At 36.7% G+C, this 15,173-nt stretch overlaps 1 protein-coding gene across 1 annotated transcript; it reads left to right on the top strand.

The window, feature by feature from the left end:
• The first annotated feature begins 10,388 nt into the window (after nucleotides 1-10,388).
• Nucleotides 10,389-11,980, top strand: LOC129896228 (uncharacterized). The gene is made up of 2 exons (XM_055972084.1): nucleotides 10,389-11,648; nucleotides 11,737-11,980. The coding sequence occupies exons 1-2, from the start codon at nucleotides 10,519-10,521 to the stop codon at nucleotides 11,840-11,842; spliced, it is 1,236 nt and encodes a 411-aa protein (XP_055828059.1). The 5' UTR covers nucleotides 10,389-10,518; the 3' UTR covers nucleotides 11,843-11,980.
• Nucleotides 11,981-15,173: the final 3,193 nt, after the last annotated feature.

Below are 15,173 nucleotides of genomic sequence, written 5' to 3'. Positions count from 1 at the left end.
AGGGCCCCGTTATACCCCTGAATAAACATATGATTTCATCAAAAAGGGGTTTATACCACAAGTCTAGGCTCCGACACAAATGAGTACCCCAAGATAGCTGAGTAGGAATCCTAGGTTGGTAGATCACCGAAGCTAGTACCTGTACCGGTGGGTATAAAATGCATCCCTTCCCCTCCAGGAAGGGGGTCAATACATGATATGTACTAAGTATGTAAAGCATGAAATACAATAAGAGAGATCATAACTGAAGTAGAGAGTCCAAGAGACAAGTATAATAATCAAGAACTTACTGTACATGTGCCTTACGCAACAAATAGTGCATATCATTATCATATACCGTACCTGATCCATTATGGGACTCGGTACCATAATCGTATCATTATATTATCATATCATCATGTACGTATACCTATCCGACCCTCTAGTAAGGGACTCGGTGAATGAAGTCATGTATACGTATACCGTACTCAGCCCCTTATGGGACTTGGTTCTATAACCATATCATTGCATCATCATATCATCCTGTAGCGTACTCGGCCCTCTAGTGAGGGACTCGGTGGATAATATAGTAAATTACGCGTGATAACATACCTGGCCCAGGACTCGATGAAAGATGTATTAATGGTATGCACCAGTAGAATATCATGAACAATCATATACAATTAGATCATCATCTGAGACTCAATAGAATAATTAAAATGAACCATCATTTCAAAATCAAGACAGTAGTCATCTCAGGTACCCTTCGAATGTCATTATGGACGATATTAAATAAAGTCTCAGGGATCATAGACACGTATTAAGATAATGCGAAACAGATTATGGAATCAGAGACATTTGTTATCGTAGAGTCTTTAGGAATAGGAGCTTATACATCCAACTACTATTCAATATATAAAAGGCTCGAGGGCAATAACTCAACTACTTTAAGAGTTTTACCATCAAGAAGTGAATAAGAGTCATAAATCATACTCGGGGCTTATGAATGGAATTACCCCCAAAGCTCATATCATATATAACTTATATCTAAGATATGCCAAAAGAAAGAAGGGATAGTTTTACATACCTTTAGCGCTTATTCGCAACACGACACGTATACGCTGCCCGAAGCATCTCAACCTATATTAAGATGTCAAGAACTATGCTTAAGTTATGTGTAGGTCCAAAATGTATTCTAACGTTAGTAACTCCTTTCTAGAAAATTACGCGATATTTCCCTTATATTCAAATCAACTTCGTAACAACTAAGCCAACATTAATACCCACACATTCATGTACTATATCATATCGAAGCTATTCGAGACAAGACTCGAAAACAACCTGGAAAGCTCGCATGCTATGCCAAATCAGCCCACACATGACATTTGATCATAACTCTTTAACACAACAGCTTGGCCAACATGTAACATAATGTGTAACTTTAGCTACTATTAATCTTTCGAGCCCAACAAGAATAACAACGTACCAAAACAATCCCCAACATGGCCCAAATAGAAAGTTAACATTAACATATACAATTCCCTTTACTTTTAACACATAATCCATATCCATAATAGCAAAACAACAATCAACCCAATTAAGTTTATGCAATTTCGATTCTGCTCGTTTCAACACCAATACTTAAGTATGGGGTTTTCCCACTTTTAATTTCATTTAATTCCTTCATCCTCATATAACAGCAACAACCACAACGTTAGTTAAAATTGATCCACCCTTTATACTTGAAAACAACCTCTACATAACTTCAACACCCTTAAATAGTAGCGTGTATAATTTTATATTTCCAGTCCATATTTACACATCCACAACATATTTAAATCCTTACTAAAATGTGTGAAAAAGAGATCAAAACTTACCTTAACAAGTGGGCTTCTTGAACTTGCTGAAATTTGTAGGTTCACGTTTAACCTCCATGCTACCCTAATGATGAATCCCACATTGCTAATCACCTCCCAATGAGTCAAAATTACCTTAGAGATTTAATTTAGAAACCACAATTTAGGAGCTTATTTGTTGCAGACATGGCAGAAGCTCTCACCCTCTTTTTCTCTATTTTTCTCTAAGTTAGGAAGAAGAAGAAGAAGAATGAGCTAAAAATGAGCTCTTAGTAATTAAGTTAGTCTTATATACACAGCCCTTGAGAGTAACATGTGTCCAGCCCCTAAGGGTGACATATTTCCAGCCCCTACACTTGTTTAGCCCCCAAGGGTGGTAAGTATCCAACTCCTACACGTGTCCCTCCCATCCATGCACCAATCAGTTGCTGCCATATGTCTTGGTGGGTCCCACTTAGTAGTTTAGATTAATTAACTGAATTAATCATAATTAATTACTAATCCCCACTTAATTTATGCCACAAGTTTGTAAGTAGTTGCATCACCTATTTTCCCTTTTGATAAAATGTAGCCCATACATTCTAAGTAGGTGCATCACCTACTTACTCTTTTTAGTAGGTTCATAATCTAATCTTACCTTAAGAACATGTGTGATCCTTGCTACTTAAGCTCGACATGTACTCAAGTAACATAATTATGTAAGACATCCAAAGAGGTAGCTTAAGCAAGTAGGTCGATCACCATGACACATTATTTGGCCTCAAACTCCTTTTAAATCCTTCTAAACCTATTTCCAACCATCATTACTCACATAGAACTAGTCTATGTAAAATATGGGTATTACATCCTCCCCTCCTTCAGATCATTTGGTAACGTCATGGATAACATGGATCACATGGCAACTTTACAGGAGCTTAAAAAAGACATTCCAATGTACAAAAGTATGGGGTATAACAAATATGATCTTTTTAACTTCTGTCTCATCGAATCTCGCTCTGGTGGTCAAATCCCGCTCTAGCATCCCATCACAGATAGTTTTCAGTAAAATAGGCATTACTTATTACTCCGAATTCTGAATGAGGCAAATTTGGTGTAGTTGGAAAGAAGACTCATAGACTTTTAAGTTGATAGGTCACGGGCCACCTAATTCATTATATGTTGAGAGATATGATTGTTTGAAGTTGACCCTTGTTTGAACCCAAGTCCAAAACTAAATTGTAAAGATACTTTCAACTTAACTTTGAGATATGATTATAGTACGACCTTAATTCACAACTAATGCACTCGTATACCAAGAATTGATCCTAGTCATATGATGAATGAGATTCATATACCTTTACCGCAGATATTGTTAGTAGTGATGGGTTAGGTCATTACAATAGATATGAATTTACCACTCGTTCATCCCAGAACAACAACACTGAGGAAAGGGTACGAGCTGATCTAAAAAAATTTCAAAAGAAATGATGAGACACCATCAAAACTTAGGGAAAATCACATCTCAAACTAACCTATTTTATGTCAAACGCTATAAACAAGATTCTACTTACCCGAAATCCATTCTGAAAGCTTCTATGGGATACTATGACCCTCACATATCAGGATACCACCTTAATCTTCTCAAATGCTACACCTCGAGACACCAAATATGTCTAAACCACACAATTCATAAAAATTTCATTTGAATCTATTCTAACTGAAATTTTGTCAACTCTCATACTAGGGGAAACTTTACTCAGGCACTTACACCATAACCAATGCTATAACGAGCACATTATCCCCACTTAAATAGCAGTAACCACAAAGTATCTCACGAATCAAACACAAGAATCAATACACCATAATTAAGTATGTAAGAATTTTCATTCACAATTAATAGTCGAGCATCAGTCACATTCGCCAAGAATGACATCGGTATCACAATCTCATCGGAAATGACCTCGGCAACACACTTTCACCAGCAATGACCTCGGGCTCACACTCTCGACAAAAATGACCTCGACATCACAATCTTTATCTCACCACAATGTTCAAGAACAAAATGTAATTTGGCATGTTCACATATTAATGAGGAAGCGACAATTTCAAGCAATTCACAATCACAATGGGACTATCAAGGCATGTCATAAGATTCACATCAATGTCAATATCAAGCATTTCACACTTTTCAATCACCATCATAGCGATACATTGCCTTTTTACTAACTTCATTCATTTATTAAGATCAACCTATATGAATACACAACCCATCACCTCAACCTGACAATATTACCCATATCAAATCAATAAATGTTATGCCCATTATCAACTAGGTTCAAAAATACTAGACAACCATGACCAGTCACACACTTAAGAATTTTCCCCATTATCTTAGCATAAATAAATATGCACACTAGAGGGATCTATTCATCACCCACCTTAAATCAATAACATTATGAAAAATAGAAACACCATTTAGAAACAACTAAAGCTTGAGTTTCCACAAACTTAATTCAATATTCAAAACAATTATGATAAATAGACACAAAATTTAACAACTAAAGCATTGAGTCCCATAAACTCAATTCAATAGTTAAAATAATCATGTCATAAGTACAACATAACCCGAACTCTCAATTTCAAGTCTTAACTTATTAAGCACATGACACCGCATTAAGGCCTTTAACATAATTCCAAGATCAACCCAAGCAATGCATAGATAAAAATTCAGCATCACTTTGTTTAAAACCAGTTATGAAACATGTTAAAGAAATATTTCATAAAAAAAAATCTATTGTTATGCAACAATAGCCCTTTTCTCATATGGTTCCCAACCAATACTTATTATCCTGAAATCAAAGTTTCTCTACAGTCATAAATCATTCTTTTCACTTGCCATCTTTACCAATGGTAAGTCCACACACAACTAAGAGTTGTATCTCCTCACACAAGTATATCATTTAGCAAGTCAGAAATTCGATCATTATCACATTATAATTTATCACTAGACCATTGCACATAACCAAGTTATGACCATTTTTCTAACAACAAGTTCATAGAAACCCAAGCGATTATATCTCATAGAATTTCAACCATTTAGGTAAGTACCTTTTGCACGTAAATATTTGTCTTAGGAAACATAAAATTCAAAAAACATCATATTATTTGTGCAAACACAATTCACACATCATATTATTCATGCAAGCATAATTCACATCGTCCATCAGGTAGACATCACTATGCATAAAATCACAAAATCTGAAACCATATCACAGAAGCAAGTCAAACTTATTAAATTAATTCGCTTCATGGATGACCGTTCATTGATTAGCCATGCACTTACATAGCCTCTATGACCAGATACCAATTGGAACCTTCTCGATTCTAATTTTTCTTGCTTGTCTCCCTTCAGTTGTGACTACGGTATCAAGTTTACTTTGTTAAGATACCAATTAGATTCTAGAGATACCAATTAGACTCAACTCATACTACAATCAAAAGACACCACAAAAGGAGTGAATAAATAAAAGTACTTTATAGAATGCTTCATAGCTTTCTGAAGATTAGATATAGACGTCAACACACCAATTCACGGGAGTCTATTCTACACTTGCTCTTGTACTAGAAGACCAATAATCTAGGTTTTGATACCAACTTATCACGACCCAACTCATCGATTCATGCAGGCACCTAGTCCAACACCTAGATAGGAGAACCCTTACTAAAATATTATGCAAAAGTTTAATAAATACCAAAATAACAGCCTAACAAGTCAAGAATACACCATAATTGAATTTTAAAACTCTAAGGTTTATTATAAAGATACTTTAACACCCCAAAGATACTAGTCTAAATAGGTACAAGAGCATCTAAAAGTATAGTTTATACATAAAAACAAGACACAACTCCCACCATAAAAAAGAAAGAGTAGAAGTTGTTGGAGACTCATCTTCGTCTTCAATTATGAATCATCACTAACCCTGCAACCAGACTATTCCAAGTTTTATAGCAAGACTATTATCAATAAAAAATACGTATTGGCAAACATCATCAATCAACCCAATACCCATCGCATAATATAAAGAGATCAACAAGAAAGAAATATGCTCCTAAGAAAATACACTCGGCAACCTTTATGCACAAACTCTTGTCATTCCCATTAACCTCATTAAAGTCGTTCAAGCCTAACTCACACCCCTTTTAGTTAGTCCACTGCTAACTCTAATCTTGATCAAGACCTAGCTCTTTTATCATATAAATGAGTTTCTGAAATATGGGGGCTCATTAACTTTGTCTAATCAGTCTACTCCCTTTAGCTTTCACACCAACACCTGGCCCTAGAATAATTATGTGACACCCCGGAAATGTATGGGTAGACTCGGACCGAAGGACTTGTAATTCTACATATGAGTTAGGATTAATTCCTAAGTATTTGAAGTGTGTTAGATGTGTTTATGGGTCATAAGAGATCTCTAACACCAAGTCAAGTCCAAAGAACTCCAATCGATTAAGTTTTCGGACGAGTTAGAATAAGAGTCAACTTCAAACAATCATATCTCCTAGGATATAAAGAACTGGGTGAACCAGGACCTACCAAATTAAAGGTATTTGAGTCTTATTTCCAACGCCATCAAGATTGCAATTTTTGGAGTTCGGAGTCAAATGTTATGGCCATTTTACTACAGACTAGTACTGCAGGAATTTCAGGCCTGGGCGAAATTCAGGCTTGGCGCTCCAGTGGCGCCCCACGCCACTATAGCGCCAGAAAACAGCCTCAGTAGTTTCGGGCTTGGAACGATGCGCACTATTAGATGTGCAGGGTTTTAAGCCTATTTTGGCTTGGCGCTGCAGTGGCGCGACGCGCCACTATAGCGCCAGCAAGACTTTTGCCCAAATTTCCAGATTTTTGGAAGAGGGTCAACTTGAACTTTTTCCAAATTATATATACACCATCCTTGATTATTTTGGACCATTATTTTTAGCTTTTCTCTCTCTCTAAAAAGCCCTAAATATTTTCCCTTTCTTCTTCTCCAAATCCATCTCCAACAAAGGGTGCCTTCAAGAGTTTCAAGGATTCAAGTCTTCCATTGAAGACCTAACATCAAGTTCCTTCAAAGTCTTCAAACAAGGTATGTAAGGCTAACCTAAAATATGGATTGAGTTCTTCCATATGCCCATAGATGTGTTGGTTAGGAGTTGTGAAAGAGTTGCACCTTCTAGAAAGGTTTTCTTGAAAGTTTTCCCTAAACTATGGAATGTTTTTAGATATAAATGGTTGATTGATGATTTTAATGACTTAAGTTACTAAATAGTTATCTTTCATATTTTTGACTACAAATGTATCTTTGTATATAGATTTATAGATGTTGACGATACTCTTGAGTTGAGTTTTGTTGAGAGTATGGATTCATGTTTCATTCACATGAACCCAAGATGAGATTTCTTGTTATAAATGTCTTGAGGTTGATATGGATAGTTGTGTGTATATATGTATTAATTGGAATAAAAAGAATGAATTAGATAGTTAAGAATGTCCTTTTGTTTTTATAAAATGAACATAGAACTAAAATAAAGATTTTGGAGTAGATGTTTGACGATTGATGTGATGATGATATTTGACAATGATGTGATGATAATATTTGATGATGATGCGAATGATGATATATGATGATGATGTGATGATGATGTTTGGTGATGATGTGAATGATGATATTTGACGATGATGTAAATGAAGAGGTTATGTTGATGAGGATGTTGTGTGATGAAGTGGATTGGAGTCTAATGTGATTTTGTGGTATATGATGTGCATAATTTGAGTTGATTGGAGTCTTAGGAATATTTTGAAAATAAATGATCTTTTGAGGAGGAGCTTTAAATAAATTATTTATGAACCTTTTTGCATAAACTATTTATACACTATTTTGAGTCTAAAGAATTATTAGTTTCATCTTTGATTTAGAAAAGAGTCTAAGTATGAGTTGAGTATGAGGAGCCTTTAAATGAGTTGAGTATTTTTACATTAAAGTATCCATTTTGAGTTTGAGTTGAGGAGTTGAAATTATATTTTAATATACATAATATTTTCTGCATTCATTGAGTTGAGATTGTATAAATTTTTAAAGAGAAGAGTTTGATGTTTGAGATGAGTCAATTTGAAAGAAGGTCCAATGAGACTTGCCATTATGACTCAATTGAGTTGAATTGAGGAGAGAGTTGATGAGTTGGCAAGGTTCTAAATGAAACTAGTCGTGAGGGTTTGTTTGAGATGATTGGATGGAGTCTTATGAGCATGGAGTCATGGGAGGAGTATCGAGCACCGAATTGGGCAAGAGTATAGTCCATACTCGAACCCAATACCTATGTTGCCAAATGTAGGGGGGATTGAACCGTTAAAGTCGGATGCTTCCCCGAGAGATTTGTCCTGAAATGATAGGACTTGACTAATCGATGGTATCCATGATTAGGGAGGCGTTCATGCCCTGGCAAGGTATGGACGGACGTGGCAACAACGTCTGATTGTTGTACTATCACTAACTCATAAGTGATGGTTGTCGGATAAGAAAAACTCCTATTTAGGTCTTGATAGTGCTCTGAGTCAGTTGAGTTGAGTGAGTTGCTATATGCTTATGAGTCAGTCCTGTCTAAACTATTTCTTGTTAGACTTAGGACACTTGAGTGAGTTGTTACATATTTATTGAGTTGAGTCCTTTGAGTTGAATTGTAAAATGTTGCATAATTTAATTTGCATATTTACTGAGTTGAGTCCCTTGAGTTGATGGTTGAGTTGAATGTTGAGTAGATTGTATACGGTCGGATTGGAGTAGATGAATTGTGATTGGATTGAATAGAATGGTATGTGACTAGATTGGATTTGATTATTGAGTTGATTGTTGAGTTGAGTGTATATAATCGGATTGTACATGATTGAAAGGGATCGAATTGTAAATGATTTGATTGAACTGTATTATACATAATTGAATTGGATTGTATGGTATATGATTGGTCTCTGTCTAAACTGTATCCTTACTTTAGATTTACGATGCTTTATTTGAGTCCCTCTTATCTTTTTGATTTGAGATATGTGGACCGATGTTATTCTTCCTCGAGGTATGTTTCATTCTGCCATTTTACATACCAGTACATTCCACGTACTGATGCCATTTGGCCTGCATCGTTTCATGATGCAGAGACAGGTTTATGAGATCGTCAATAGAAGCATCATTGGGGATCTATTCGCACTCAGCATTTTGGTGAGTCCTCCCCTACATTCGGAGGACACCGTCTGTGTATTCTTGCATTGAGTTCGCCATTTTCATTTTGATTTGAGGTAGCCATGAACATGTCATTGGCACCAATTAGATAGTAGTGATAGGGGCTTCATAGACTAAATAGTGATGCGTCGATTGAGTATTTCTTTCCTTAAATTATTCTTGTTGAACTATTTAAAATGACAAATATTAGAGTTGATTTGTTGGCCCATGGCCTTTATTCTTTGAGTTAGACTGATGTTTGAGTTGCCCATCGAATATTCTCTTTATTCTTTTGTCTTCCGCTGATTGAATGAATGAACGGATGTGTGATCAGGCTATGTGGTTCGCTTGGGAGCCAGAAATGGTTTCTGAGTGCCGGTTACGTCTAGGGTACCCTCCCGGGGCGTGACAAATTAACATCTCACTCTAAAGAGAAAAATATTTAGGTGGGCTAAGACTCATATTCTAACAGCACTGGACCACTGTGATAGGACCTATCCCGCTCTGACAGCCTCGCCACAACGGGATTCCTTATGCCAGAATGGCCTATCTAGAGACAGAAGCTCTAAATTCTCTTCAAAACCCCTCTTTAACATTTGTGCCCATAGGACATCAGCAATATCTGACTTTAAGTCACTAATTTTACTTAACAATGCATTGATTTCTCTCCACTTATTTTTTCATGACCTCATGCCTATGATGCGGACAAGTCTGGAAACTATAACATAATTTGAACGGGCACATACATGAACACATTATTAATTTATCATTTCAGAGTAATATACAGTTGCACATTGTAAATCTCAGATACAACAATCAACATGGTAACACTTGGACTTTTGGTCCTTTCATATCAATTATTACACAAGATGAACATGCTCAATTATAATCGAGTTAGTTTCTCTATCATCACACATATAGTCAAGATCAATTCACAGATGATATCCACACAATGGTTCTCTCATGGAACCCCTACTCAAATTACTAATGTGTCGGTGTGATACCCAATCCAATAGTTAATATGTGTCAAAATGTGACACCCGAACTAATGTATATGTCGAAATGCGATACTCAATTCAATATATATGTTGAAATGCGACACTTGATCCAATATCACAATCACAATGCATAATACATACAGCAATATACAACAGAACATGGTGATAACCAAGAACCTACAGCAGACTATGACCAAAATACAGCAGGGTCAGATTTGTACCAAGAGGACATGTCCAAACACATCCAAACTTTGCAGGACTGCATCATATAATAAGTTGGAAAAGCTCAACAAGTTTCAGCTCAAAAGGATAATTGTAGACGTTAGGCGAGCGACCTTGAAAAAATCAGCAGTCTTAAGCCTAAAGAGAGAGAAACTTGGTAATTGGAAGCTCCAGCTTGGGATTCAAGCCTTCAAAATTTGCAGGGATAAAGAAAAGGCCATATATGCAAACATCATGAAGTTTCAGGTCAAACGGATAATTGGAGACGTTAGTCGAGCGACTTGGAAAAAGTTAATAGTCTCCAAAGCTCTTACTAAGGTCTCTTCCTTTTTGCTAGTTTGTGCAAGCCTTGTTTTGTTTGTTTTTGGTTGTTGTATTATTTCAGGTGCCTGGAGTGATATATCAACATCCTTTAACAACAAATACATAGAGAAAAGCACAAATAAAACTTCCTACCACCCTGCAACATCTAAGCTTCAGCAGGGCAGCATGTGCAGGGTGAGATGCAGCATGAGGACCTGTCCAAATGGCTCCAATCTTTGCAGGGGTTCAGAAAATAATGTATTGACAAGGCCCAAGAAGTTTCAGCCCAAACGGACAATTGGAGGCGTTAGGCGAGCGACATTGAAAATTTCAGCTGCCTTAAGCCTAAAGAGAGGGCTTTTCTTCCAACTTGGGCAAAAAATCTCCAAACCTTGCAGAACTAAAGAAAGGGCTGTTTGGACATATCTCAAGAAGTTTCAACTCAATCGGTTAATTGGAGACGTTAGTCGAGCGTCGTTGAAAATTCTGACAGACTACAAAGCACTCTTGGAGGGCCTTTCCTTTTTGCTAGCTGGTGCAAATTCTTTTTTGTTTTTGGTTGTTTGTTGTATTGGTGCAGGTTGCTGGATTGATTCATCAACATGCATTGACAACAACTACATAGAAGACATCACAGATACAACCATCACATCAATTATAATCTCCAAGACCACTGCACAAGGACCATCCTGCTGTCTGTTTGGCTATTTCCTACCTAGGATTAGAGTAGCCTTTTTCTTTTTCTTTCCTTTCCTTCTACTTCTTGACTGTGCAGGAACTTGTACACATGCAAAATATCAATCCACAGTTGGAGGGCCTGCAACAACAAGCAGTCGAACACATCAGCTAAGAAGGAAAGAAGAAGCTGTACACAGGCAAATCAAACAGCAACAATGGACCCTTCCAAAGTGCAAGCCACCTTCAGTCAAACTTCTAAGCCAGGGATGCATCACCAGCATTGTGATTCAGTCCTTCTTCTTCCACAACAACAGCCCCAGCAGCAGTATCCAACAACTCCAACAACTTCACCCTGCAGCTCAGAAGGACAATCTACAATTCTTGTTAGCATGTTGTATTGTTTTTGTGGACATGTGCAGGTACTTTAATGAGCTGAACACTTCAAAGGAACTGATCACTCTCTTTTTGGAGGCAACAAGAAGCTATGTACAGGTCCACAAAGAGTCAAGCAGAGGGAGACAACCTTGTACTCAAAGCCCATCCTGGTTGGCACATAAGGTACCTTCAAAGGAGCTGATCAACTCTCCTTTGGAGGCAACAAGAAGCTGCCTACAGGATTGCAACAGCCCTCACAGCTCCCATACTTGTTTGTCTCTTTGGTTAATTGTTGATGCAGGTACACAAAGTCTCAGAAAAAGGGAGACAACATCCACACATGCAAACTGGCAGACTCTTCTTGGAAATGCTAAAAGGGTTGCAGTAACCTGGGGCTGCTATGGAGCAGCACTCTCAGCTTGCCATCCACACTTTCCATTATCAACACACCCCAGCAACAACTTCATCAACCTGCAGCAGACAAGAAACAAATCTGCAGCCATCCCATATGCAGCCCACAATGAGAAATCACTAGTACCTGGTACAGCAGCCTCCAGATTTGGTTGCTTGTGTATGTTTCAGGTTTTGTCTGCTTGTGCAGGTGCAGGTCTGCAGCAACCACACACTTGGATCAACAATTCCAAGGCTGTTGGCTACTATAGCTCCATATACTTCCTCTCCTTTCAGCCTCCTTAGCTGGTAATCATGATACTGATAAAAAGGCACACTTCACCTGGATTTACTTGGTACGACAAAACTAAAAAGAGCAAAGATGAAAAGAATTTCCCACCCCATGCGAGATAGAAGTTTCGTATACTTGTTCTTCTTCAATGTAGCTATGTCTGGTACGTAGCATAGTTGGAATAGGACTAGTGTAGGTTACTTTCCTTTTTCTCATGGAAGGGGAGAGTCTCCCTCATTTATGCTTTCATAGTTGAATTGTACCGGGAGGAGTCCTCTCACAGGTTTACTGCTTTCTAGTTATAGTTAGCCCTTATTTGTTTCGGGGATGAGTTAGCCGACCTTAATAGGTTAGCTGACTTAAGAACCACCATAGGATCGGAGGTAAGGTTTATGTCCCCCTCCTTGTATTTTTACTTTTGTTATTTATGTTAAGGCTTGGGGGTGTTGCTCAACCCCTGACTGTGCACGAGAGGTGGGAGCCTCGTGTAGGGTCTGTTCCCGTAAAAAAAAAAAAAAAAAAAAAAAAAACGAATAGTTCACATACTTGTACAATCAAGTAATCAGGCTCATTGCATGTAATTGTTCACCAATAGTCATTTCATTAGTTTCATTCTATCTTTCCCTTCATTAACAATATTTCATCAAGCCTTCTTTATTTAAGGCATCACTTTTGGGTAGAGCAAGTTCAAGATTATGGATTTCACACTTTTTGGATTATAGACTCATCACAACAACATATCAATCATGCAACAACAACAAATAAATGCATGGTAAACATCACAACATTACTCTGTCACTATTAAGGGTCTCTCTATGATATAGACTAAATCATAACCTACAACCATAGGTAATCAAAAAGATTCATGGCATGAGATCTATCAACATTAAGTCATTCACATTCACCCTTTTACTTCATGATTCGCATTACTCAAGTAATTTACAAGGAATAATAAGCATAAACACACACAATTATAGGTATAATCACATCCCTTTATATATATCAATAACTCATAACCCACAGATCTTAAGATCTTCTAACAACCCAATAATGTTCTACATTTAATCCCACAAGGGTCATTGGCCAAGCTCAGTAAAAGCCTAACGGGACTCCTATTATAAAATGAACTCTATCTCGAGGATGGATGTAATTTCGCTCGAATAAAGTGAGGTTAATAGTCAAAGATTTGACCTTTATCACTAGTCACATAATAATAATGATCAAAAACATATATTCCCACTCTAAACAACAATTTACAATCATTTAACCATCCAAACTCCGTACTCGAAGGCCTATACATGAAATCTCCTGTCAATCTACATTATATTAAGCAATGGAAATGAATTTATAACTATTCAATTGAGAAACCTAGCCTACCTGGGTGCCAAGCAATTGTGGAAGGATTATAGCACGATCGTAGATTCTTCTACCGCTCGTAGACACCTCTCGTAAATGGAAGTGCACATAGTCTCTTGACTTTTTCCACGGACGTGAAAGTTTTTATGGCTCGTGATTCATCCTTGTAAAAATCAGGCCTTTGGAACCCTTTTTTGAGTCTCATATACGACCACCACCTACGACTCGTGAAATATTCTATGACTCGTCTTGTTCACTCGTGGAAATTCAGCCTATTTTGCATACCTTCAGTTCTTTTTCTATGATCCATGTCTATGACTCGTGGATGCAATTATGACCCGTACTACACACTCGTAAAAACTCAAGCTTTTTTCAAGTTTCTGAATCTCCATTCTACGATGGTATCTATTGCTCGTGGTTCAAACCACAGCTCTTAGACTGCACTCGTAGATCCCAAAAATGACTGAATAGTTATGACTTTTTGCACTTAGCTTCTGAATCCTGTTTTACCTGCAAAACACTACAAAACACATCAAATTTACTAAAAAACGTTAGAGAACTTACACGAATCCTAAGTTTTAAGCATCAAAAGTGACGTAAATCCACAATACATCAAGGATCGGAGAACGGATTATGGTAGAAGCACACCATTTCAGGTATTTCAGTCACCAGATTCTACGAAGATGTATCATGACTAGATAGAAGTCTATTGATGAATGAATCATGACAAAAGTGAGCCAATCGAAAAATCAACTCAATCGAGCCCGAGTTTTGATCGAGATTTAACCAAGACGAACTTACTCACAAGCTAAATTAGACGAGTGTCACCTAGCGCATAGCACAAATTTGATGAAAGTGGATGTTTGGGATATTCGGGTATTAGATAAAGTGAATTTTAAGTCTTTATGTAGAATTGTGGAGCATCAAACAAGGAAATGGCTCAAACCGCATGAATTATGACTCAGTATAAGTGGAAACATATTACTTCGTTGCAGTCAAATTTATTAATGAAGAGGACGTATAACATCACATCATCAGCTTAGATCTATTGTTGAAGATTATAGATATTTGTTGACCAACAAGACCACAATTAATAAATATATCGATGTTTTTAGCAAATAAAGAATATAATCATAAAGAAGCTTTAATACTTTGAAGTAATACACTTGAGAACATAGCATTTCTCTTATCAGACTTAAACAATAATGTAGATCGTTTGGTTTGAATACAAGTTATGATGAGATTAATTATGACGAGATTAATTATGAAGGGATAAATTATGATGGAATTAGTTATGATGAGATAAGTTGTGATGAGATTATTATTTTATTTGTTGCATTCAAAATAATATGCATTATATAAATTTTAAGAATAAATTATTTGTTTTCAAAAATACCCTTTATGAATGTGAAAAGTGATGTATAAAAAGGATTTAAAGAGATATTTTTGTCATTTACCTACTTTATCCCGGAATAAGTTATCCCGAAATTACTAT

This window comes from Solanum dulcamara, chromosome 7 (genome assembly GCF_947179165.1).
Source record: "Solanum dulcamara chromosome 7, daSolDulc1.2, whole genome shotgun sequence".
NCBI classification, from domain to species: Eukaryota; Viridiplantae; Streptophyta; class Magnoliopsida; order Solanales; family Solanaceae; genus Solanum; species Solanum dulcamara.
The sequence above is the reverse complement of the archived record's forward strand: the minus strand, read 5'-3'. Positions and strand labels throughout refer to the sequence as shown.

Coding starts and splice junctions, on each gene's coding strand:
- LOC129896228 (XM_055972084.1), top strand. CDS start 10,519: ATGAAGTTTCAGGTCAAACGGATAATTGGAGACGTTAGTCGAGCGACT. Junction 11,649..11,736: donor AAGGACAATCTACAATTCTT/GTTAGCATGTTG, acceptor CTCTTTTTGGAG/GCAACAAGAAGCTATGTACA.